The sequence below is a fragment of the Danio aesculapii genome, chromosome 4 (assembly GCF_903798145.1).
Source record: "Danio aesculapii chromosome 4, fDanAes4.1, whole genome shotgun sequence".
NCBI lineage: Eukaryota > Metazoa > Chordata > Actinopteri > Cypriniformes > Danionidae > Danio > Danio aesculapii.
Window position 1 is genome coordinate 32,393,226 of NC_079438.1, and position 24,528 is coordinate 32,417,753.

At 41.9% G+C, this 24,528-nt stretch overlaps 1 protein-coding gene across 4 annotated transcripts in view; it reads right to left on the reverse strand.

Annotated features, from left to right (window-relative positions):
* The window catches only part of iqsec3a (IQ motif and Sec7 domain ArfGEF 3a), a 176,626-nt gene that overhangs the window by 38,537 nt on the left and 113,561 nt on the right, over nt 1–24,528 (reverse strand). For all 4 annotated transcript variants that reach the window (XM_056455457.1, XM_056455460.1, XM_056455458.1 and 1 more), the window contains 2 exons: nt 20,670–20,836; nt 12,782–12,921 (listed from right to left, as the gene is read on the reverse strand). In XM_056455457.1, coding sequence (XP_056311432.1) covers nt 12,782–12,921; nt 20,670–20,836 — 307 coding nt within the window. The remainder of the gene's footprint in view (nt 1–12,781; nt 12,922–20,669; nt 20,837–24,528) is intronic.

Below are 24,528 nucleotides of genomic sequence, written 5' to 3' on the forward strand. Positions count from 1 at the left end.
TAATAGCAAATAATAAACATCACTGAATAACACTGAAACACTTAAATGAACATTGTTTTAATATTAAACTGTTATATTGTTGTTGTTTTATCAAATGCTGTTGTATTTTTTCACTCTTGTTATGCAATGATTTTAAAACTGTACAGTAAATTTATTTTTAGATAAGATTGCAAAGTTGTTTTATTTTTTTTGTCATTTTATACTGAGCCTCATCATTAAGCATCATCATTTGTTTCTATGCTTAGTTTTGTTCGTTTCAATGTTTTCATTTGTCACGCATTGTCATTTGAGTTTTTGAGTACTGGTGTGACCATCTCGAAACATGCAATGCTCCCAGTCCTGGTGCCTGCCAGTTAACAGACTCTCAGAAAGAGCTGTGACAGATCCCTTGGAATCCTCTGAATGTCGGGCACCAGATCCTGCTGAATTCTCAAATGGCAGGCACAAGATCTTCCTGAATTCCCTGAATGGTGGGTACCAGAGTCCCATGAATAGCCTGAGCCACCACCTGAATCCCACAATTTGCCAAAGCTGGCACCTGAGTCCCACAAATGGCTAGAGCTGCCAAATGTGTCCCATGACTGGCCGCCAGAGCCATGTGAGTTCCCAGTGCCCCAGAGCCCAGTGCCATCAAACTTCCTAGTGCCAAAGCCTCCTGACTCACTGAGGTTGTCTGACCCGCCAGTGCTTCCTAATGCAGTGCCACCCGACCCACTGAGGTCATCTGATCCACCAGAGCCTCCTGACCCACTTGGGTTATCTGACCAACTGGCCTCCTTAGCTTAACTTTTGCTGCACGGACATGGCCCTTCATCCCTCCCCCTGTTCTGCCTCCACTCCCACCTCCCTTCTTGACTGATTCGGGCAACATAGGCTTATTCTGAAAATGTTGCTTTTGAAATCCAAATCCTCTAAAGCATTGTTAGTTTGCATTATTTAGCGCAACCGGAGCCGGGAGCACTTTCAAAAGATATTATCATTTTAATGGCATCTGCGCTTATGTTAGTCTGTTTTTATTATTCCCAAGGTTTCCATAATTCTAGATCAGGAAGTATCCTGAGCAGCTGCTGTGGTGGTCATGGAGGAGTGGAGAGCATTAGACTGATTCTTGTAAGACCCCAGACGAGTCTTCGCTGGTGACCTCTCCTACCTGCAGCTTCTCCACGATGGACGTTCAGCATTCTCCAGCCTCCAGTGCCTAGACTGCAGTTCTGCAGAAAAAGTTTGGTCAGAGGAGAAATGGTCGTGCCCAACTGAGCCTGGTTTCTCTCGAGTTTTTTTTTTCCTTACCTTTCGTCAATTGAAAAAGTTTGTTCCTCGCCACTGTCACCACTTGTTTGCATGGTTCGGAACTTGTGGAGCTGCGCATCGATAGATTTGCTCTTCAGTGTTTGGACAGTCAACAGTTAAAATTAAACCACACTGAAATGAACTAAACTGAACTTCAACTTGAAAACTGGACAGACACCGTTTCAATTTTCTATAATCTTCTATGTTAAGCTGCTTTGACAATCTACATTGTAAAAGCGCTATAGAAATAAAGACGAATTGAACTGATTTGAATATGCATTTCTGGAGATTGCAAATTATGTAGCCAGAAGTACGTATGGCTACATTTCGTCTATAAAACAAACGATACAGGGTGGTATGACGCCGTTCCTTTTTGCGCTTACCAGCTGACCAGTTACCTCTGTATGGCTGGCTTTCCCGCTGTCACCAGTTTGCTTACCATGTACGTCGGCAGACTCGAGACGCAGAGAGGCATTAACCACAATGATGGGGTTTTGAGTCCAGTAAAGAACGATTCCAGAATTCAATTCAATTCATCTTTATTTCTATAGTGCTTTTACAATGTAGATTGTGTCAAAGCAGCTTCACATAGAAAATTATAGTAAACTGAAACAGTGTCAGTTCAGGTTTGTGTTGAAGTTCAGTTCAGTGTGGTTTAATTTTCACTGCTGAGAGTTCAAACACTGAAGAGCAAATACATCGATGTGCAGCAGGTAGGACAAAAACAGAAGCCAAAAAATAAAATGAACAAGTAAATAACAGGGTGATAATGTGGTAAAATCTGAAAACGTCAATTGGTGAAGCTTGTTCCTCGCCACTGTCGCCACTGGCTTGCTTGGTTTAGAACTTGTGGAGCTGTGCATTGTTGTATTTACTCTTCAGTGTTTGGCCTTTAAGCAGTGGCATTTATAATACACTTAACAGAACTAAACTGAACTTTAATAATATGATGTCTCATACATGGTATAATTTTTACATTAAAAGTGATTGAATGAGTGAACTGAAATAACCAATTATTTCATCTTTGGAGTGAGTAGAAATGGAGTGAGGGGATTTTTTACAGAAGAATGGCTTATCCAGAAGGTAGCATTTATATTTATAATTTTATTGATTAAATTAAATATAAGTAAAGTTAGAATAATCAAAATATATGCGATAAAAAATTATTTAATTATGCTCAACAAACACACACACACCGTTGTCAGGGGCAGAGCATGCCTGTAAATATTTAGATCATCATCTCACTTTCTTAATTAGGAGGAAACGAGATTCCACAAGCATTAAATTTAAGCAGTGCACCTGAAAGTAGACATACAGAGCCTTTCATTTAGTAGTTGGATTTATGACTGAAGTCCTTTGAAGCAGCCAGTCATATTAGCAACTAAGTCACATCCATGGTCACATATGTTTTCAACTTTGAGGTCGTTCTCATTGAAACTCATTTCTCAAGCTCCTCTGTTGTTTTGGAATCTACATGGCACAAAATAAACCCAATGAAGCACTTTTTTATTTCCATCATTGTCCAATATAAAAACAGTATAAACCATCATCTTTTAACCCTTTTAATGGTCTTCATGTGTATTTTGATACTACAACTCTATAATGGCCCGTTTCCACTGACTGGCATGGTACGGTATGGGTCGGTACGCGTCACCTTTATCAGGCTTGCATTTCCACTATCAAGGGTACCCTTTTGGTGGGCGTGGTGTACGACAGAAAGTTTCAGTCGACGTCATTCTCGGTCGAATAAATGTCTACAGTAAAGCTGTACGTGTTGTTCACAAATCATATGAGAAGCACTTCTCACAAAACAGATGCTTCAAACATATAAATACTTGTGTATAAATGTTTATTATTTATTATTATTTTATTACTTTTCTATGAACATGATTTGATTATAACTGCAGATCAATGACAGTGTGAAATAGCCTACTGTAACATCTGCAATTATATACAATAATTATTAAATGCAATGTATATGAACACATACAGACCCTTACAGTCTCCGATATGTTACCAAGTACAGAAAAAACTACACACAGCAAACATTTAGTTCTTATTTGAGTTCAAAAACAACATGCAACATAGCCCACAGTCAGAGCAAACCTTTCATCTATGTCTGCAATCTTCATCAGCACATGTAACCTCTGTTAGAAAGTAATTCCATCATCCTGAGTTCATAATAGTCCAAAAGGCGATGATAAACGTGGCAGTTTGTTCGTGATTCAGGTTGCAGAAACAATTTGCTCCTGTGTTTTGTCAGGCTTTTCCTTTTTTTTCGTGCTTCACTCTCGCGTTTGTCCCTTTCTTTTCTGAAAGGATCAGACGTCGAAGACACTTTAATAATCACACATGCGTTACTATCACCAGCTCAATAAGTTTGTTATATCAAATACAGACACGATCGCGAGCTTCGTAAAACAACAACAGGACACAGCAGATTTTGCTCTTCTTGGCTTTGTGGCTGTACATCAAGACAACAACAAGGTTTGCTTGAGCTCGGGTCATCCAGGGCTTGTTGTTATAAGCATATAGTTTTACGGTGTAATGTCTCGGCTGTGTATTTAAAACATGGTGGTTCCTTGTTTTCATTAGGCTAGCTCCACGTGATTGTGACGTATATCTGTAACCAATCAGCGTTCAGCTGCGCATGTAGCTCCACCTTTTGGTACCGTTTCTTGTGTTTGGTACCCTTTCGAAAGAGTGCCGAAAAAGTGCTATGGTACGATTTGGTTCAGTTCAGTACACATTTGACAGTAGAAACGGCCATAAAAACGTACCAAACCGTACCGTACCACTCAATGGAAACGGGCCATAATTAGGCAGCTTTCTAGTTTAAAGCCTACACTCTTTAAACATATGTGTTAAACAACCTTGTGTTTTTAACACCAATGTGTTTACTTAAGGACAGCACATTTTGGGTTACTTTGATCTCAAGCAGTGTGATATTCTTCATAACACAGACAGTCTGTTAAATTATTTAACATACTAATGTGTCATAAATCACAGTCGTAAATTTGAAATCTGTCATAAATTTATTTTTACCACCTTAACAAGATTAAAACAATAAATAAGTAAAAAATTTAAAAAAATTTTAATATCCTCATTCATTCATTTTCAACTGCTTACAGGGCCCAGCCACTTCCTCCAGCTTCTCCAGGGGATCCCGAGGCCTTTCCAGGCCAGCTGAGAGACATAATCCCTCCAGCCTCTTCCCGGTGGGACACGCCTGGAACACCTTCCTAGGTAGACGTCCAGGAAGCATCCGAAACAGATGCCCGAGCCACCTCTGCTTCACACTCAGCAGCAAACCGCCCCAGTGCATGCTGAAGGTCCATGTTCAATAAAGCCAACAGAACAACATCGTCTGAAAATAACAGAGATGAAATCCTGTGGTCCCCGAACTGGACCCCCTCCAGCCCAAGCCTGCACTGCACACCATAAAAATTCTTAACAGAATTGGTGACAAAAGGCAGCCCTGCTGGAGTCCAACATGCACTGGAAACAAGTCTGACTTATTGTCGGCAATGCGAACCAGACTTTTACTCTGTTCATACAGAGACGAGATGGCCCAAAACAGAGTGCCTCTGACCCAATTATCCCAAAGCACCCTCCACAGAATGCCACGAGGGACACGGTCTAATACCTACTCTAAGTCCACAAAACACATGGACTCATAAGGGGTTTTCATATCTTGTTGTACAAAAAGATAAGAAATTTGTATCTAGCCAGAGGGAAAGGAAACATTGAAAAACAAGCCCTTACCAAGAATGGCATGTCTACAAACTGTTCAAATATATTTTCCACTGTTGGGATCTTGTTTGTCATTCATAACTACCAGAGAAAACATTGATTCCGCTATGTTTGCACTGATAGTGCTATGCTGATCACCATGAAGATTTCTTTGCAGATTCTTAAATTTTGTCTCAATTAATCCACTCTGAAAACCTGGGACACAGACATGTCACCCACGGACATTTTTTATTTATTTATTATTATTTAACAAAAAAAAAATTGAGTGCAACAACCCATTTGGCTTTGACACTAATGGTCTTTATGATCTATTGAAGCCAAGTCAAGTACTATGTGTGTTCCTGAATTATATAAGCTGATTCAAAACAAGCTTAAAGGCTGTAGAGTTACAGCATTATAATGACTGTGTCTAGAGTAAATTCCTTGTAGTTGAATGTAAATGCAAAAGTAAAAAACTTTTTTTTAGATGTTACTATCAGTATGTTTTAACCATATCTACAGTATAGGCTAATGTGCTACAAAACAATGACAAAATTAGCATTTAGAAGATTTACAATTTATCTAAACATTTAAAGCTTTCAGTTTGTCACTTTTGTCTATTTGATTTCTCATCAAATGCTCTCTAATATCTGACATGTCCTGACCCCTTCAAGATCCTTCACATTTGCGTTTCTTTTGATCTCATCCACTCACTGGCAGAGCTGTGATAAAAAAAATAAAACAAAAACGTTATTGACTGTTTTTTTTTTTTTTTTATGGGGACGAGCCTTTACGAGCGTTTCCAACCTTTATTAACTCATGTCCCCATAAATCAAGTACATGTTTCCATAGCCCACCGCAGTTTTTAAATAAAGCTGTTCTACTCCGAGATCCTCCTGAGTGACAGAGCACCTCACCCTATCTCTGAGGGTGCACCCTGCAAAAGAAACTCATTTCAGCTAATTGTATACAAGATTGTACACCCAAAGCTCATGACAATAGTTGAGAGTGGCGAGATGTTGGAGAACATGTCTCATGTTTTCCTGTCTCCCTAGGTGTAGGGTTCCATTCTATCAACACAATGATGGAATCAGATGAATGGTCAATAGCTAATTGCGTATAAGCCTTTTTTAACGCTTCTGAAAATAATTATGTTATTTATTCTGACTCCAATTTGAGTGATATCAACATTCTGAAGTTGCAGTCTGAGGATGCAGGGTTAACTAATACCCAATTAGTCCAGTTGCCTCCTCCTCACTCAATTAATTTAGTCATTTCTATACAACTTGCTAAATCAGCGATAACCATAAATTGAATTGTCTCTGCACTAAAGTGTGTGATTTGTTTGGATATCATGTACATGGATCAAGGTACCACCAGACTTCACATAATCTACTGGATATGACAAAACTCAGGAAAATTCAGAATGACTTAAAACTTTATTTTCCAGATAAAAGTAGATCATGTCAATTACTGATTCATATAATAAAAAGCCAACTCAAAAATGAACATTATCAACTGCTCAAAGATAAATCCAAGAGTAAGAGATGGATGAAGTATGTTGCAGCCAGGGCCGGCCCAGTACATTTGGGGACCCTAAGCAAAATAATTTGCGTATTGCCATTGCAAACTGTCCCACAATGATTTTATTGCTTATTAAATACAGTAAATTAAACAGAAAAGTAAAGCCTGATATCTTTTACTTAATACCTGTCTGAACGATTTGGACATTTTCATTTTAAACAGCATTGTTTTTGTCAACTAGCAGCTTCAAAAATTAAGAATTAAACAATCTTTAAGGTGCAGTAGGTGATTGTCTTCAAAAACATTTTTTTGTTGTGCTGGTTTAAAGTCTCTTTACATTCCTATATTAATGATTGAAGTAAATTATTTAAATTTATTTATTTGTATTTTTTATATTCTGGGTAAGGCATAAGGCTAAAAAAAGGTTCGTCCATTTGATAAGGCTCTTCTGAGATGAAGGAAGAAGAAGACAGGGTGGGTGATTCAGGTAAGCAAAACATTTTATTATTGTTTGGTATACACATTAATACTCTGGGTGTGTGTGCATGGTCTCTCCTCTCTCCCCACTGGACCTTTTACTCACCTTTAAAAGGCGTCTCTCCGACCCAAACACTGAAAAGAAACAAATATTACTTATGACTTCTGATTAATCAACCAGCCGCCTGTCTCCCAACCCGCTCTTCACCATTGTGGGGTGTTTGACCACGCCTTCCCCACCACATACCCCCACCACCCCGGACAGCTGGATCAGAAGTGTCATGAATTGTTGTAATCCAAACGACATAGTGAAGGCAGTATTTTTTTCGGTATAGAGCCATTAAGGGGATCTTCCAATCGCCCTTTGTTAAATCCAATGTCGAGTAAAAGGGAGCAGCACCCAACCGATCAAGCAACTTGTCAATTCGTGGCATTGGATATGAGTCGAATTTTGACACAGCATTTAGTTTATGAAAGTCCACACAGAACCAAACCGAGCCTTAGGTACCAAGATAATCAGGCTAGCCCAGTCACTGTGGGATTCCTCTACTACTCCAATATCCACATTTTTGCCAATTCTTTCTGAAACACTTTCTTTTATGTTCAGGTAAACGACACAGCCATGACCTAACTACAACGCCTGGTTCAGTCTCAATGTGGTGCTGACTCAGATTGGTCCATCCGGGCAAGGGTTAGAACACATCCACAAATTCACTCTGGAGGTACCAGATGTCACTGAGCCGGGCAGGCTAGATCACCATCGGTGACGAGAGCGCCGGCCTGATCTCAGCCACTGTTCTCTGGCCCCAAGTCATCATCGCCCGTAACCAGTGTCGACAGCATTGCTGTATCTGGCTCCCTCCACTGCTTTAACAGATTTGGATGATAAATTTGGCGTGACCCACCCTTGTCCATCTGCATCACTTCACAATCAAGATTCCTAAACCTGTGGTTCCTTGATTGGTAAGGATCTGTTTAGGGATCCCCACCTGGGAGATAATATGGAAGAGTGTCTCTGCAACACTCTTCACGGAAATGCTGCGGAGGGCAACCGCTTCAAGGTACTGCATTGCATAATCCAATAGGACTAATGCAAATTGGTGCCCTCATGCTGATTGTTTTAAAGGCCCAATGAGATCCATCCTAATTCTCTCGAAGGGGATCTCCATCACACATAATAGGTGCAAATGCATTTTTGGGCAGGCTGATGGACTCAGCAATTGTCGTTCATGGCAAGCAGCACACCATTTACTGACATCCCTGTGAATGCCCGGACAAAAGAAACGAGCCATGAGACAAATTGGAGTGGCCGCTTGATCCAAATGTCCAGCCATGGGATTTGAATAAGCCACCTGGCAAAGCATTTTGTGGTGGCTTTTCGGTATTTCGGTATTAATAACTGGTAGTATCTTGCTTTGTTTGAAAGTCTTGGGTCACACTCCTGTCCTCTCTTGATACCCTTGCAGTCTGGCCCTGGGAACTGGGACAGGAGGAGAGAGAGAAAGAGACAGAGGTGAGAGAAACAGAAGGGATGGGTTCTGCTGTGGTTAATTCACCGACTCTGAACCTCGCCACCAGGTGATCCTCCTCCAGCTGAATGACCACTCCAAGATCTTTGGGCCAGTGGCACTGGACCCACTCCAATGTTCAGGAGTGGAGGCAGGCGATGAACTGCTCCAGCATTAAGGCGTCCACCACCTGGGTGACGTTCCAGCCATCTTGCACCAACCATCTGCGGCAGGCGTCACACAAAGGAAAGCTGCTGAGCGTACACGAAGGACCTGGATAATGGCTCGCTTTAGGTCAACAAAGGTTCTGGACTGGTAATTGCGGTGCAGCGATCTGGGCTTCACCAGATAATAGCAGGATGACTTTTACCGGCCACTCGTGGACAGCCACATGCCATCTGCAGTGATGTTTTTTTTTTTTTTAGTTTGTCCTGTCTTGAGTCACATTCCTACAATTAGTTTCACCAGAGACGAATTGTTGGACATTCGGGCACAAACACCACCAAATATTTTTCCAAACTTGGATTTATCTGATGTTCTGTTGGACATTGTAGTCGGCGGAGCCGCAGTGCTGCTCAAATGCTTTCAAGTGTGCAGACATTGCAAGCGTTGCCTAGCATCCATCTGGCAAATCTCTGCTCTCTACCCAACAAAATAGACAAACTCATTCTGCTCTCTCAGACAAACAGGGATTTTCTGCATTCAGCTGCTCTGTGTTTCACGGAAACCTGGCTGAACGACACCATACTGCAAAACGCGCTTCACCTACCGGGCTATCATTTGTTCAGAGCGGATCGCGACGAAGAATCAACGCGGAAATCGCGCAGTGGCGGGAGGTGCTTTTACATCAATGAAAGGTGGTGTACCGATGTAACAGTTTTAAAGAAGATGTGCTGTCCAGATCTTGAAGCACTGTTTATTAACTGTAAGCCTTTTTACTCCCCAAGTGAGTTCTGCTCGTTCATCCTCGTCAGTGTTTACATTTCTCCGCACGCGCACGCGAGCCTGGTGATACAGAAACTAGCTGATCAGATCACGGTGATAGAGCAACAACACCCGGACTCTGTTTTAATCATTCTCTGGGACTTTAACAAAGCAAAACTATCCCGTGAACTGCCAAAATATAGACAGCATGTTACATGTCCCTCAAGAGACAGTAACATATTGGATCACTGCTATACCACAATAAAGGATGCATACCGCTCCGTCCAACGAGCCGATTTGGGACACTCTGACCATTGTTTGATTCATCTCATACCAACCTACAGGCAGAAACTGAAAACAGCCAAACCTGTATTAAGATCTGTGAAAAGATGGATTAACGAAACAGAGCGCGATCTACAAGCCTGTTTCAACCTCACTGACTGAAGAGTTTTTGAAGCTGCTGCAAACGATCTGGATGAGCTCACGGAGACTGTAACATCTTATATCAGTTTCTGTGAAGACGTGTGCATTCCTACCAGGACTCAACTCACATACAACAATGACAAACCATGGTTCATTGTAAAACTCAGACAGCTACATCAGGTCAAGGAGGTTGCTTACAGGCATGGGGAGAGGGCCTTGTATAAGCAGGCCAAATACACACTGGAAAAGGAGATCAGAGTCACAAAAAGGAACTATTCTGAGTAACTAAGGAGTCAGTTCTCTTCCAGCGACTCAGCATCCGTGTGGAAAAGTTTGAAAAACATCACAAACTACAAGACACCATCCCCCAGCACTGTAGACAATGAACGACTTGTAAATGACCTGAATGAGTTTTACTGCCGGTTTGAGAAAACCCCCCACACCCACTCTGAACTGCTCTTCACGCCACCATTAACACCTCCACCACCACCCGCCTCCCCCATACCTGCACTTCAGTTCAGTGAAGATGAGGTGCGCCAGGTCTTCCGGAAACAGAAGAGGAAAAAAGCACCAGGCCCAGATTTTATAACACCAGCCTGTTTAAAATCCTGTGCTGACCCCATCTTCACCCTGATCTTCAACAGATCACTGGAGCTGTGTGAAGTGCCGTCCTGCCATCATCCCCATCGCAAAGAAACCCAAACTTACAGGACTAAATGACTACAGACCGGTGGCGCTAACATCTGTGGTCATGAAGTCTTTTGAAAAACTGGTGCTGGCCCACCTGAAGGACATCACTGAACCCTCACTGGACTCTCTTCAGTTTGCGTACAGAGCAAACAGGTCTGTGAATGATGCAGTAAATATGGGACGGCATTATGTTCTGCAACACCTAGACAGACCAGGTACCTATGTGAAGATCTTGTTTGTTGACTTCAGCTCGGCGTTTAACACTATCATCCCAAAACTTTTCCTGCCCAAATTAACTCAGCTCTCTGTGCCCAACTCTGTCTGTCAGTGGATCAACAGCTTCCTAACGGACAGGCAGCAGCTGGTGAAGCTGGGAAAATTCTCATCTAGTATCCGCACAATCAGCACTGGTGCCCCCCAGGGGTGTGTCCTCTCCCCACTGCTCTTCTCCCTGTACACGAATGACTGCACTTCAAAAGACTCCTCAGTCAAACTCTTGAAGTTTGCAGATGACACCACACTTATCGGTCTCATTCAGGACGGTGATGAGTCTGCTTACAGACAGGAGGTTAAGGAGTTGGCTGTCTGGTGCAGTCACAACAACCTGGAGCTCAACACGCTCAAAACAGTGGAGATGATAGTGGACTTCAGGAGAAACCCCCCTGCTCTCCCCCCACTGAGCATCATGGACAGCATTGTGGCAGCAGTGGAGTCATTCAGGTTCCTGGGCACCACCATCTCTCAGGACCTAAAGTGTGACACTCACATTGACTCTATTGTCAAAAAAGCTCAACAGAGGCTGTACTTTCGTCGTCAGCTGAGGAAGTTTAACCTCCCAAAGGAGCTGCTGAAACAGTTCTACACCTCCATCATTGAATCAGTCATCTGCACATCAATAACTGTCTGGTGTAGCTCAGCTACTAAATACGATCTCCAAAGACTACGTCGAATAGTTCGGACTGCTGAGTGAATCACTGGTACAACCCTTCCAATTCCCCAAGAACTGTACTTATCCAGAGCGATCAAAAGGGCTGCCAAAATCATTCTGGAGCCCTCACACCCAGCACACTGCCTCTTTTAACTGTTACCTTCTGGTCGACGCTACAGAGCACTGCGCACCAGAACAGCCCGACACAGAAACAGTTTCTTCCCTCAGGCAATCCATCTCATTAACACTTGATGATAATAATTGTGGAACCAACATCACTACTTGCTATACACTTTTATACACATATACACTTATTTAACAACACACTTTACATGCCAATTTGCACATAACAGCTGCACATATAACATTGTATATAGTAATATAGCTGTACATACACTTGTCAATTTGTATATTTGCATTCACTACTTATTTCTATTTTTTTAAATATATTTAATATCTGTTTTTTGTCTTAGTAATGCATATAAAACAAACTGATGCAGCTGGCTTTGACTTTGCTGCTTCTCTTGTTGTCAAACAGAGTTCCACATACAGAGTAAGTTGAATATAAACTTTCCTACCTTTTAAAATAAGGGAGGAATATTATCATTGTTGTAATCTCAAAACAGCCTGGGGCTTGCATATTAATGATCTGGTGTGCAACAAATCAGTCTGTGTTTTGACTGCTGATTTACTGATTATGCTTGTTAGCTCTGGATGATGTAGAACACATGTCAAATTCAAGGCCGGCAGGTCAAATCCAGCCCACCATATCAATTTAATTAAAGTATTTAATTTCAGTATTAAGAATTTAAGTGTTTATGTGAGTAGATTGTAAGGTGAGTGTAAAATATTTATTTGAAGAACTAGATTCTAGAACTAGATTCTAGAATATAATATATTACTTCAATAAAGGAAGAGATGTTATCAAAGAATATGCATTTAGCCTTTTGCAGAAAAAAAAAAAACTGTGAGGTTATTTAAAGTCACAGTTTCTTCTGCAGCAGTAATGAGGACTGGCAGAAATGCTACAGGCATGAGCCACAATGAATCACCAGCTGCCGACTGAATTTTTATATTATATTACTTCATGCATGTAGAGTTCAGAAATGGTTGAGGTGAAATAGCAATTCAACAATACACCTGGATTATAAATATAAAGAATTTTTTATATAATGCTTGAAAAATGAAGTGGAATGAATAGTTTATCAAATTGTAACAACTAAAGTATCATTTGAAAATAGTTTGTCATGGATATTAGCTAAAAAAATATAGCTATTTGACTTACCGTTTTCATTCCCACAATGCTTTGCTCCACTTTGGTAACATAAGTGACATGGTCTTCATTGGATCGTAATTCCCTCAGCTGAATGCGCTCATATATTCCCACAACCATGTCCCGTGGAATATCTGCCCCATCATCAACACCTAATGTAAACATATACAGTAAACAAACACACATGCTCCAACCTTGTAGGTTCATCTAATGCACTTAAATAGTGTGTAAATTTAATTAATTTAATAATCAGATTTTTTTTCTGAATCACTGCCAAATATTGTTCTACAGTGTAAAAACACTAGCAAAATAATCAATGTTGGATCATAGCTCATGTATACATCTTGTATTTCTATGTTGTACATTTATTCTACCAACAGATGAATAAATAAGGAATAATTCATTGGTGTGTTCAACCAATCAGGATCAAGCATTCAACAGCTCTGTGGTATAAAAAAAAGATGATAATAATAACAACAATAATAAATATAGCTGCAAGCAGCAATTATCAGAGTTAAGCAGCCCAGCGGCCACATCATAAACAAGCATGGCAACAAGCTACAGTGCAACAGGAAAATTCTTTTTGGCAGCATAGTCTGAGCCAAATTTGATGGAAATTGGGCTAACGATCTTTGGAGAGTTCAAAACAACAGATTTTCAAACTTATTTAAGATGGTGGACAAAAGGGCATGTCAATTAGGAAATAAATTATATCAATGTTCTCTTTATGATGCAAGGGATCTGCAAGACCAGTATCGTGACAATAGACAATACTATTGAAATGTCATTTGATACATTTTGCATGATTTCTATTGATAGAATTTAATTGTTTGTCAATTTTACCCAGAAGGTGGTGCAAACTGACATAGTTTGGTCAATGTCAGGTCTAGACCACACAATTTAAGTTTGGTTTCAATACTTCAAACCATTGATTTAGCCTGTAAAATCATCTGGCAGCATTACAAGTTTGCGCATATGCTAAATGACAACAGTTTTGTCTATCAACATGAATTCTATAACTTTTGGTCTACGTGGTCTGAGTGTCACACCCTTGGTCTGATCATGCTGTATGTCTCTCATTTCTGTTTACATGTGGCGAGCGCACGTGAATGTTTATTTTGATCGCTCCCCGTATCGCTCCTACCTCTCGTTACCCTATCTTCCATCTATTAGGATTGATTTTTCACTCACCTGCACTCCGTTAGTGATTTTCCCCTCACACCCTATATTTTCCCCTCTTGTGTGTAGTCCTGTCCTTGATTGTTGTTTGCGAGTCCGCCCACGCCAAGCCACTCTCGTCTCATCTCATCTCATCTCCTGTCGTTGATCTTCTCCCCCATCCTGTCTTGTTGTGCTCCTCCATGCCAAAACCATCATCTTTGCAAATTGCTCCTTCTTAACCTCCTCTGTTCCCAGGCCGGACTGCTTCAGCTTCACGGAGTCTACCGGCTTCAGCTAACTGCCGGCTTCCTCTACCTCTAACGCGCCACTTCCGCATTCCTCACGCGGCCACGCATCAGCACGCCCCCTGCCGGGTAACAGCATATAGACTATTGTTTGTATCCACTTTTGGCTTACTCCAACTGTCTTTTACTTTCTCCTTTTGAAGACTTTGGAAGGCGCACTCTCTTTTGGCTGTACCTTATATCAGGACCCGGTCTCTGTGGAGGATTTGGCAGCGCCCTCTTCTGGGAGCTTTGATGCAGCAGTTTGTTTAATTTTTTATTTAATTTATTTATTTATTTTTTCCCCAAGCTCACAGTTGGATTTTGAATTTTCCCTCCAAGGGTTATTTGTTGAAGAGAATAATAAAGTATTCCTAACCCGCACTTATGTCCGCCTGTGTTCCCTGACAGAACAATCTAGCCTCAATGGACGCAGCGGGTTCAGATCCAGTCTTCACTGCAGTCACCCAGCAGGGTGTGCTGTTAGGCCAGCATGAGGCAAGGTTGACCAACACCACCAGGGAGGTGGAGTACTTGGTCAACCTTGTAGCTGATTTAACCACACGGATCCACAATTTACAGCACGACGGCACTCACCGTCCACGTGAGCCCCGATGCAACAACCCACCGCCTTACGAGGGGGACCCCAATTCATGTAGAGCCTTCCTTTCTCAATGCTCCATCGTGTTTGCCCTACAACCACACACCTATGTCGCTGAAAGAACTAAGGTGGCCTACGTTCTCACGCTGCTTGCAGGCAAAGCCTGTGATTGGGGAACCTCAGTCTGGGAAACCCAAGCCCCCTGTTGTGCATCATTTGAAGATTTCAGACTAGAGATGGTGAGGCTATTCGATAGATCTGCTCAGGGGCAGGAGGCAGCGGACCAGTTGGCTCGCTTACGCCAGGCAGGCCGGTCAGTCACAGAGTATGCCATCCAATTCAAGACCTTGGCGGCTTCCTGTGACTGGAATCAAGGGGCCTGCATGTCCATGTTTCGTGCGGGGCTTGAAGAGGAAATCCAAGACGAGTTGGCCACCGTCGACCTCCCTCAAGATTTTGACGATCTGATCAGTATGGCCCTGCGGGTAGAAGGACGTCTGCGCCGCCGTCAACGTCCGGTTTTCCGCCCATCCTGGAGGATGGAGGACCCTTCTTCCACCGCCCCTGAAGCTGGTAACGCTACTTCCTTGGGTTCAGAGGCCATGCAGGTGGGGCGTTTTCGACTGACTCCCCAACAGAAACAACAGCGCCTGTGTCCAGGGTCTGTGTTTCTACTGTGGCAAGCCAGGACACTTTGCAGTGGCTTGTCCGTTAAAAGCCGTGGCTCGCCAGTGAAGAGGGGGATCCTGGTGAGCGCTACCCCTTTATTGCATTCACCTCCTCTCGTACTCTTCTTCCGGTATCTGTCCAGTTTGGTGACTCTTTTAATTCTGGTTCGGCCCTGGTTGATTCCAGAGCCGAGGGTAATTTTATGGATCGTTCTTTAGCTACCCTTTGGGGAATCCCTGCTCTTCCTCTTTCCAATCCTATCCCTGCACGCTCTCTTAATGGCACCCTTATCACTACTGTATCTCATACCACCCCTCCCCTCCATCTCATTGTCTCGGGAAATCATCACGAGGTTACCACTCTGCTCCTCCTAGATTTGCCTAGTGCCCCCATAGTTTTGGGGCATCCATGGCTGGTGCAGCATGGCCCTCACGTTGATTGGTCGAGCAATTCAGTTTTGTCTTGGAGTCAGCATTGTCTTGCCTCGTGTTTGGGGCCTGCTGCTTTTCCCGTGTCTATGTGTCCTGTCTTACAGGTGGAGACTGCTGATCTGACTGGGGTACCGGCGGAATACCTTGACCTGCGCCGGGTGTTCAGCAGGTCTCAGGCCACTTCCCTGCCTCCGCGTCGTCCTTATGATTGAGCCATAGAACTCCTCCCAGGTACCTCTCCGCCCAAGGGTCGTTTATTTTCCCTTTCCGGTCCTGAGAGAGAGGCCATGGATAAATATATCAATAAATCGCTCAAAGCTGGTCTCATCTGACCCTCCTCTTCCCCTGCAGGCGCCGGGTTCTTCTTTGTCAAAAAAAAGGATGGCTCCCTGCGTCCCTGTATTGATTACCGAGGGCTTAACGACATCACTATTAAAAACAGGTATCCCTTACCTCTTATGTCTTCTGCCTTTGAACTTTTGCATCTTTTGAACTTTTTGCATTCATCAGGAATTTTGGTCAGATTGCTGCACCCTTAACGGCACTCACCTCTCCCAAGGTACCGTTCAAATGGAAAGTTGACGCTCAGGAGGCCTTTGATAAATTAAAGTCCCGGTTTATTTCTGCTCCTGTCCTGTCTATTCCAGATCCTGAATGGCAATTTATTGTTGAGGTGGATGCTTCGAACGTTGGAATAGGCGAGGTCCTATCTTAGCGGTCACGCCTGGATGGAAAAGTGCACCCTTGTGCCTTCTTTTCCAATCGCCTGAATCCTTCTGAGCGAAATTACGACATCGGTAATAGGGAATTGTTGGCAGTCAGGTTGGCGCTGGGGGAGTGGCGTCACTGGTTAGAAGGCGCAGCTCAGCCTTTCCTGGTCTGGATGGATCACAAGAACCTTGAATATATCCGTTCAGCCAGGAGGCTGAGTTCCCGACAGGCTCGCTGGGCCCTCTTCTTCGGTCGATTTAACTTTACCTTGTCTTACAGACCTGGGTCCAAAAGTATTAAACCAGATGCTCTCTCTCGTCTGTTTGATGCCCCAGGGGTGAGGGAACCGCCCGACACTATTTTACCCAAGGAGATGGTGGTGGCATCTCTCGCTTGGGACATCGAAAGACGGGTTGAGGAAGCCAGGCAGACAAGTCCAAGACTGGGGAGGGCTCCAGCGGGTTGTCTCTTTGTTCCCACCAAGATGCGGTCTGAAGTAATCCAGTGGGGTCATTCCTCTAAGTTGACCTGTCACCCAGGAGTCAGGAGATTGCTGGCTGCCATCCGTCAGCAATTCTGGTGGCCATCCATGGCCAAGGACGTCAGGCAGTTTGTGGCCGACTGCTCGGTTTGCGCTCGAAACAAGAATTCCAATGCGCCTCCCATTGGTCTGCTCCGTCCACTTCCCATCCCATCCCGCCCCTGGTCACATTTGGCCCTTGATTTTGTCACCGGCTTACCAGAATCTAAAGGAAACACCGTTATTCTCACGGTGGTGGACCGCTTCTCCAAAGCGGCCCATTTTGTCCCCCTTCCCAAACTCCCCTAAGCCAAGGAGACTGCTCAAGTGGTGACTGATCATGTTTTACGGATCCATGGTCTTCCGGTCAATGTGGTTTCTGATAGGGGCCCTCAGTTTGTCTCCCGGTTCTGGAGGGAATTCTGTCGACAGATCGGGGCCTCTACGAATCGTCCAGCGGTGTCGACGCACCTGGAGGAGAGCTAGGGAAGCCTTGGCCCAGGCTAAAAGACAGACCAAAGCAGCTGCTGATCATCAACGGACTCCTGCTCCACGTTACAGATGTGGTCAAAGAGTGTGGCTTTCTACCAAGGACCTGCCTCTCAGGGTAGCCTCACGCAAGTTGGCACCCAGGTTCATTGGCCCATACCGGATCACCAAGGTCTTGAGTCCGGCGGCGATACGGCTCAAGCTTCCTCCTACGCTTGGTCGGGTACACCCTACCTTTCATGTGTCTAGGGTTAAGCCTGTATTGTGTTCACGTCTTGTTCCCTCTGCCCCTATTCCCCCTCCCCCCGTCTAGTGGATGGCTCCCCAGTTTACACTGTGCGGAAATTACTAGACATTAGACGCAGAGGTCGGGGCTTTCAATATCTAGTGGACTGGGAGGGCTATGGTCCGGAGGAGAGGAGCTGGTTCCCGGCTCGGGACATTCTGGATCCGACGCTGGTTGAGGATTTCCGTCAACGACAAGGTAGGCCCCTCCATGCGGCACCTGGTGGCGTTCGTAGAGGTGGGGGGGTACTGTCACACCCTTGGTCTGATCATGCTGTATGTCTCTCATTTCTGTTTACATGTGGCGAGCGCACGTGAATGTTTATTTTGATCGCTCCCCGTATCGCTCCTCCCTCTCGTTACCCTATCTTCCATCTATTAGGATTGATTTTTCACTCACCTGCACTCCATTAGTGATTTTCCCCTCGCGCCCTATATATTCCCCTCTTGTGTGTACTCCTGTGCTTGATTGTTGTTTGCGAGTGCGCCCACGCCAAGCCACTCTCGTCTCATCTCATCTCGTCTTGTCTCCTGTCGTTGATCTTCTCCCCCATCCTGTCTTGTTGTGCTCCTCCACGCCAAAACCATCATCTTTGCAAATTGCTCCTCCTTAACCTCCTCTGTTCCCAGGCCGGACTGCTTCAGCTTCACAGAGTATACCGGCTTCAGCTGACTGCCGGCTTCCTCTACCTCTAACGCTCCACTTCCGCATTTCTCACGTATCCCACGCGTCAGCACGCCCCCTGCCGGGTAACAGCATATAGACTATTGTTTGTATCCACTTTTGGCTCACTCCAGCTGTCTTTTACTTTCTCCTTTTGAAGACTTTGGAAGGTGTGCTCCCTTTTGGTTGTACCTTATATCAGGACCCGGTCTCTATGGAGGATTTATCAGCGCCCTCTTCTGGGAGCTTTGATGCAGCAGTTTGTTTAATTTTTTATTTTATTTTATTTATTTATTTTTCCCCAAGCTCCCAGTTGGATTTTGAATTTTCCCTCCAAGGGTTATTTGTTGAAGAGAATAATAAAATATTCCTAACCCGCACTTATGTCCGCCTGTGTTCCCTGACACTGAGTCAAATTTGATGAAGATTGGACTAACGGTTTAAGAGTAAAAAAAGAATAGTTTGAAAAAAATGGGGGACAGAAAGTTTGGCAGATTATGGCATAGTTGGTATCTGTGCTGTTGGCATGATGCAAGGAATAATTTGAGACCAATGTCATAAAAATGAGCATATGCAGTGAAAAAGTTAATGCCAAATTTGTAAGTTTAATTAACAATGGCTTATGAATGTCTTATAACTCTTGACCCATAGGTGGTGCTGTCACCATAGTGCATTTATGGTGTGGTCGGTGTGAGAAGACGATGACAGACCTAAAATTTGGTGTCATTATCTTTAACTATCGCAGAGATACAGCCTTGGATGTTGTTTGGCATTATATTATCACATTTGTCGGTGCAGGCTCAATTTCATAACTTTTTGTCAGCATGGTGTGAAGTTGATCTGAGTCAACTTTGCTGCAAATCGGCCAAACAATGTAGAAGAAGTCCAAAAAAATAGGTTTTTGACTTAAAGCTAGATGGCGAATAGGAAGTTCAGTTGAGTTCAATATGTCAGTTTTTGCATTATGGCTGACCTCAGGAAATCAGACATCATTTGACTCTGCATGTTCCGCTGTATGTAAAGAGACCAATTTTATGAATTTTGGACAAAGGGTTTTTCATTTTAAAAAATCATGACAGAATATGACATCGTATAAATTTGAATCGGCTTGAGCCAAGGAATCAGAGGAAAAAGAATTTTGAATTTAGCCCATTCGGTTCAAAAGTTATAAAGATAAAAATAAGTGAAATTTGGAGCGGTGCCACTAGAAAGTTTGAATTTGAGAGTCCACATTTGTTGTGGTTGAAGATCAGACTGTCCTCTATCAGTGTGCCAAAGTTTGCGCAAATGCCAAAAATGGTTCATAGGGCTGCCACAGACTCCCAGAGCAAAAGAAGAACAAGATTCCGGGAGAATTAAATCTGGAATGGATGCAATAGGTGCCTATGCATCTTCGGTGCTTGGTCCCTAATAATTCCATATCTTTGTCATCTTGCTTATTTATTTTTTATTACACAGATAATTTCTACAAACAAACAAATAAATAAATAAAAAATAACAACTTTATTTTGTTCTGCAAACCACTAATGATATTTCTTCTAAATGTATTATTATTTTTTTAACATAATTTATAGCATAAAATGCCATTGTCAGGAGACCACTGTTATAAATTATATGTAACATATTTAGCAGAGGACATAATATTTAATCATAGTGGGCAGGTATAAAGATCTGTTTTGGTGCTCTTTGCTGGTTCTAATACTCTTAACATGAAAATCAGACAAAGTTATAAAAGTACAGGATATATAACAGATTTAGACTAAATGCTTAATAGCCATAGGCAGACCCACCTGCAATTAAGTTTGGTTTTGGATCTCTTTACTCCCTGCATATTTTTGATTACTTGATGAATTAATTGAATTAATGCAACAGATGGGCTCAACAAAATGTAGCAACCTGGCTTTTGTATCCTACTAGTAATTACTGGATCCAAATAATAAACTTCATAATCACATACAGTAATTTTCCACTGAGCAATAAAATTAAATATTAAACATGATTCTGTGTTTGGTCACCCCTTGAAAAATATGAATAAATGAACTTTTCACATAAGGCAGCTTCCTCTTTGGTTTTCACCCTTCTCACCTCTTAGATTGCGGATGAAGTCTTCAAGCAGCATCTTCCGATCTGGTTTGATGTTGGGACTGTACATGTCTGTGTTGAGAAGGATGATGGCAAACGCGAGGATGAAGATGGTGTCAGGATTGTGGAACTGCTGCACAATGTCTGGATTACACATACAGTACCGCTGACTGAACAACAGGAAAAAAAACAAACAAACACACAAGATCAGTAATATTTAACACATTTTTTTTAAATAGAGCATTTGGCTACTAAACTCTCAGTCATGAATCATTTTTTACTTTTTTTGTTAACCATTACATTTGATTAAGCAGATGTTTTAACCAAAGCAACTCATAACAAATAATGGACCAAACAGTTCATCATAAGGAGACTACTTACATCATCAAGTGCTAGTAATATTAAGCTACTGATTTTGCACAAGGTAGAGTAGGTAAGAATTATTATTCATTTTTTTAAAGTTAAATGCTAACTGAAAAAAAATATGTTTTAGATGCCTTTTGAAAATTGCCAGGAATTTAGCAGTCTGTATAAGATTGGGGAGATCCTTCCACCAGAGAGCAACAGTGAAAAAAAAGATTCTGGAAAGTGATTCCTGTTAGTCATGCTATTACAAAGCAGCACTTACTTTCTGACCCGAGGCTTTGGGAGTTGATGCAGATTTGTAGAAATGAGTGGAAATAAGTTCAGTGTGTGTGGCCATTTTCTAGGCAAACATCAGAGATTTGAATTTGGTGCAGGCTTTAACTGGTAACCATTGCAAAGAGATAAGGAGAGATGTGTGACATTAGCCCCTTTCACACAGTGATACTGGTAAATATCTGGAAATTTTCTGGAACGACTTTACTGGCAATTAAAAAAAAAAAAAAACACTGTTCACACAGGCAAGGACGTTCTTGAACTTTTCCGCAAAAGACTGTTTACACATCCATTCCAAAATACCAATAAATTCTGACATCATTAACCAGAAATAGACTCCAAACATCTGTGCTTGTATTTGTAAACATAATAGTGGTCAGGCTTTTGTTGATGGTTTCAATTTTATCTAAAGCTTTAGCATTAATGCAGCTTCCTTGTCCCAGAGGCATCCAAAGGCAGAAGCGTAAAACGCAACTAAATGTTTACATATTTGACTACATTACAAATTCTGTGGATGAATAAGTATTGTGAACAACTTCAATGAAAACATATAGAGGAACACTTTTGCATGTCGAAATGTACATAATATGTGTGAGCTATTTATCCGGTAATTTTCCGGAAAGTTCTATATGTTTGAAAAGGGGCTATTGGCTCTCTTGAGCTTGTTGAAAATCAAATAAGGCTACAAAAAAGCTACACTTTGATTTTGAGCTCAAAATGGGTCTCACGATCACCAGCGATCTATTCCTTACAGATCGCTGGAGGACATTTGCTATCAACTGACCTAAAATTATGCCACTGAACTGTACTACATTTCCCATCATATACCACACACACACACATCAGTTTCGGATCATCAATGTTTGCACACACAGCTGAAGCTTATAAGGACTAATGACCAGGACTATATATACACCTCTTGTTGTCAGTTGTGCATGCAAAATTCTGTTGAACAGCACTGCAAAAAGGGGAGGATTTAAACAAGATGATTAGAAATTTAAAAAAGTGAGTGATTGGTCCTTATTTTAAATTTCTCTCCAGACTTCACGACTTAATGGCAATCAGAAACTGTAATTACTTCACAAATTTCTTCTACAACAAACACCATCACTCGCCAATTCCATTCAAAGACTATGATCATGTGGCCCCTTAGAGACTGCTCAGAATTGCTCCAAGGGACCAGGGAAGGATCTGTTAGGATGGCTAAGTTTCTCCATAAAATCAGAACCTGAGAACTGTTATGGAATTCCAAGAGACACGACCATGTGAAATGTCAGGCACTAACTGTCACGGTGATGCATCCCGAAATAATGACTGCTGTCTTATTTCTGTTAAATGATGTGTTTGGATGAGTTTGGATATTACTTACATTTGATCTTTGTTGAATTAGACTAGGATTGTGTTCAACCCCTAAAATGTTGGAACAAAAAAAAAATTATTTACAATCCCTCTTCTTGCATGATAATGAATTGGAATTAATAGTTTTGTAAAATAATAATACCTATATCTTTCTTGGTAATTATGTAACAAGTTATATCTATATCTCATCTCTGCGAGATGACTGAGGGTCTGGCGCAATGACAGGAGTGCAATAACAGTGTTAATTTAGCCCGGCCTCCAGAGAGTGGGTTCAATATTAGGTTTGTTAACTGTGAAGGTTAATTTGGCTCATTGTAGCCAAGCCAAGGGTGCTTGAACACTTCCTATTAGTGATGCATATGAATGTCTTGCATCACCACAATTAAGTCATTGTTTGAATGAAAAGTTATTTTGTTAGTGGACTTGACTGCTATGGAGTTCAGAAAGGTGGTAATTAAACATGGTAATGGTGCTGAATTGGACTATTGTGTTGCTGTCATGTTAAATGTGTGTTAATGTAAAAATGTTTCATTATCCTAAATTGAAGTTAAAGAACATTATTGAGGGTAATGTTGATGAATGTTTTTTGAGACTGTTGAAGATAAAGATGTTTCTGCAGGTTATGAGTATCTGAATCCTGTGTGGCTTAGGTCAAGTGGCTGACCTTTTGTGTCTAATCACTCTGAACCTTAGCATTTGCCTGGATGTTTGGATTTAGATTTGGTTGTAGTTGTAGATGCATCAGAGGATGCAGTGATGAAAGTTTTAAAGTATGCGTTGTTTGCTTTTGGATGGCTAGTAGGGAATGTGCATTTGTGTTCATATCCTGGACTTTGGTAGCACTGTTTTTGTTTTTTATTTTATTTTTTGTATGTTTTTAAATCCGTTTGCAGGACCCTTAATCCAATTAATGAGGAGGAGCACCTGCTGATACTGACGAACCGTCTTCAAAGCTGGATGGCTTGATGACTACAGGAACCCTTGTTGTGAGTAGAAGGTGGGAGAGCCCTTAGCTTGGGGACCAGAATTTTTAGGTTCCGACTTGTCCAAGAAGACAATTGTTACCTGTCAAGCAAACATGAGTCACCACTCCCACTTTTCTGTAGGGACCTCATTTTGTTGACCGGAAGTGAAATATTGGACTTCAGGCTGGTCAAAATGGGAGAATGATGGCATGGATTTTCTGATGAATGTCCTTTTCAGAATGGAGTAACACATATGCTTTCTTATGTCTTTATAATTATTAATAAAGTTGAATGTTTAGGAGCCAAGATTATATGATGACCTTATTTTTATCCTAATTTCAATATTATTCCAATTACTGTTATCCCTAGAGTAAAACTGGAATAACGTGTGTGATTACTTTTCTGTATGCCAAATGATTTGTTTCCTCAGGATCTACCCAACTAGGTCAGAGGTCATGGAGACCTCTTGAGTGGACCTGGACTCTTGAAGAATTGAAACCAATTGTTTCTATTGTTATTGGTATGTGTTAAATATGTCTAAAGTGATATTTGCCATTTTAAGTGTTAAATATTTTAAAGCTAATTGCTTTGTATGTAAGCTGCCAGGTTGGATGTAGATTATACTGGGTTTTAATCAGTTTTGATAAAAGACAACTGAGAGTACATTCAGCCTAGGGAAAGAAACAAATTGTCCTTTGAGTGTGTGTGTATGTTGTATTTGATTGTGGAGGCTTTCACAGGTCTGGGGTCAGCTCTAAACAGCCTTGTGGCTGTCTGATGTCTGTATGCTTGAGATACTGAGATATCATTCAGTTGTACAAACACACTCATATGGTAATTTTCCGAGTCTATCTGTGTTTTAACAAATCAGCATAAAACACCTATACTGTTAATATGAT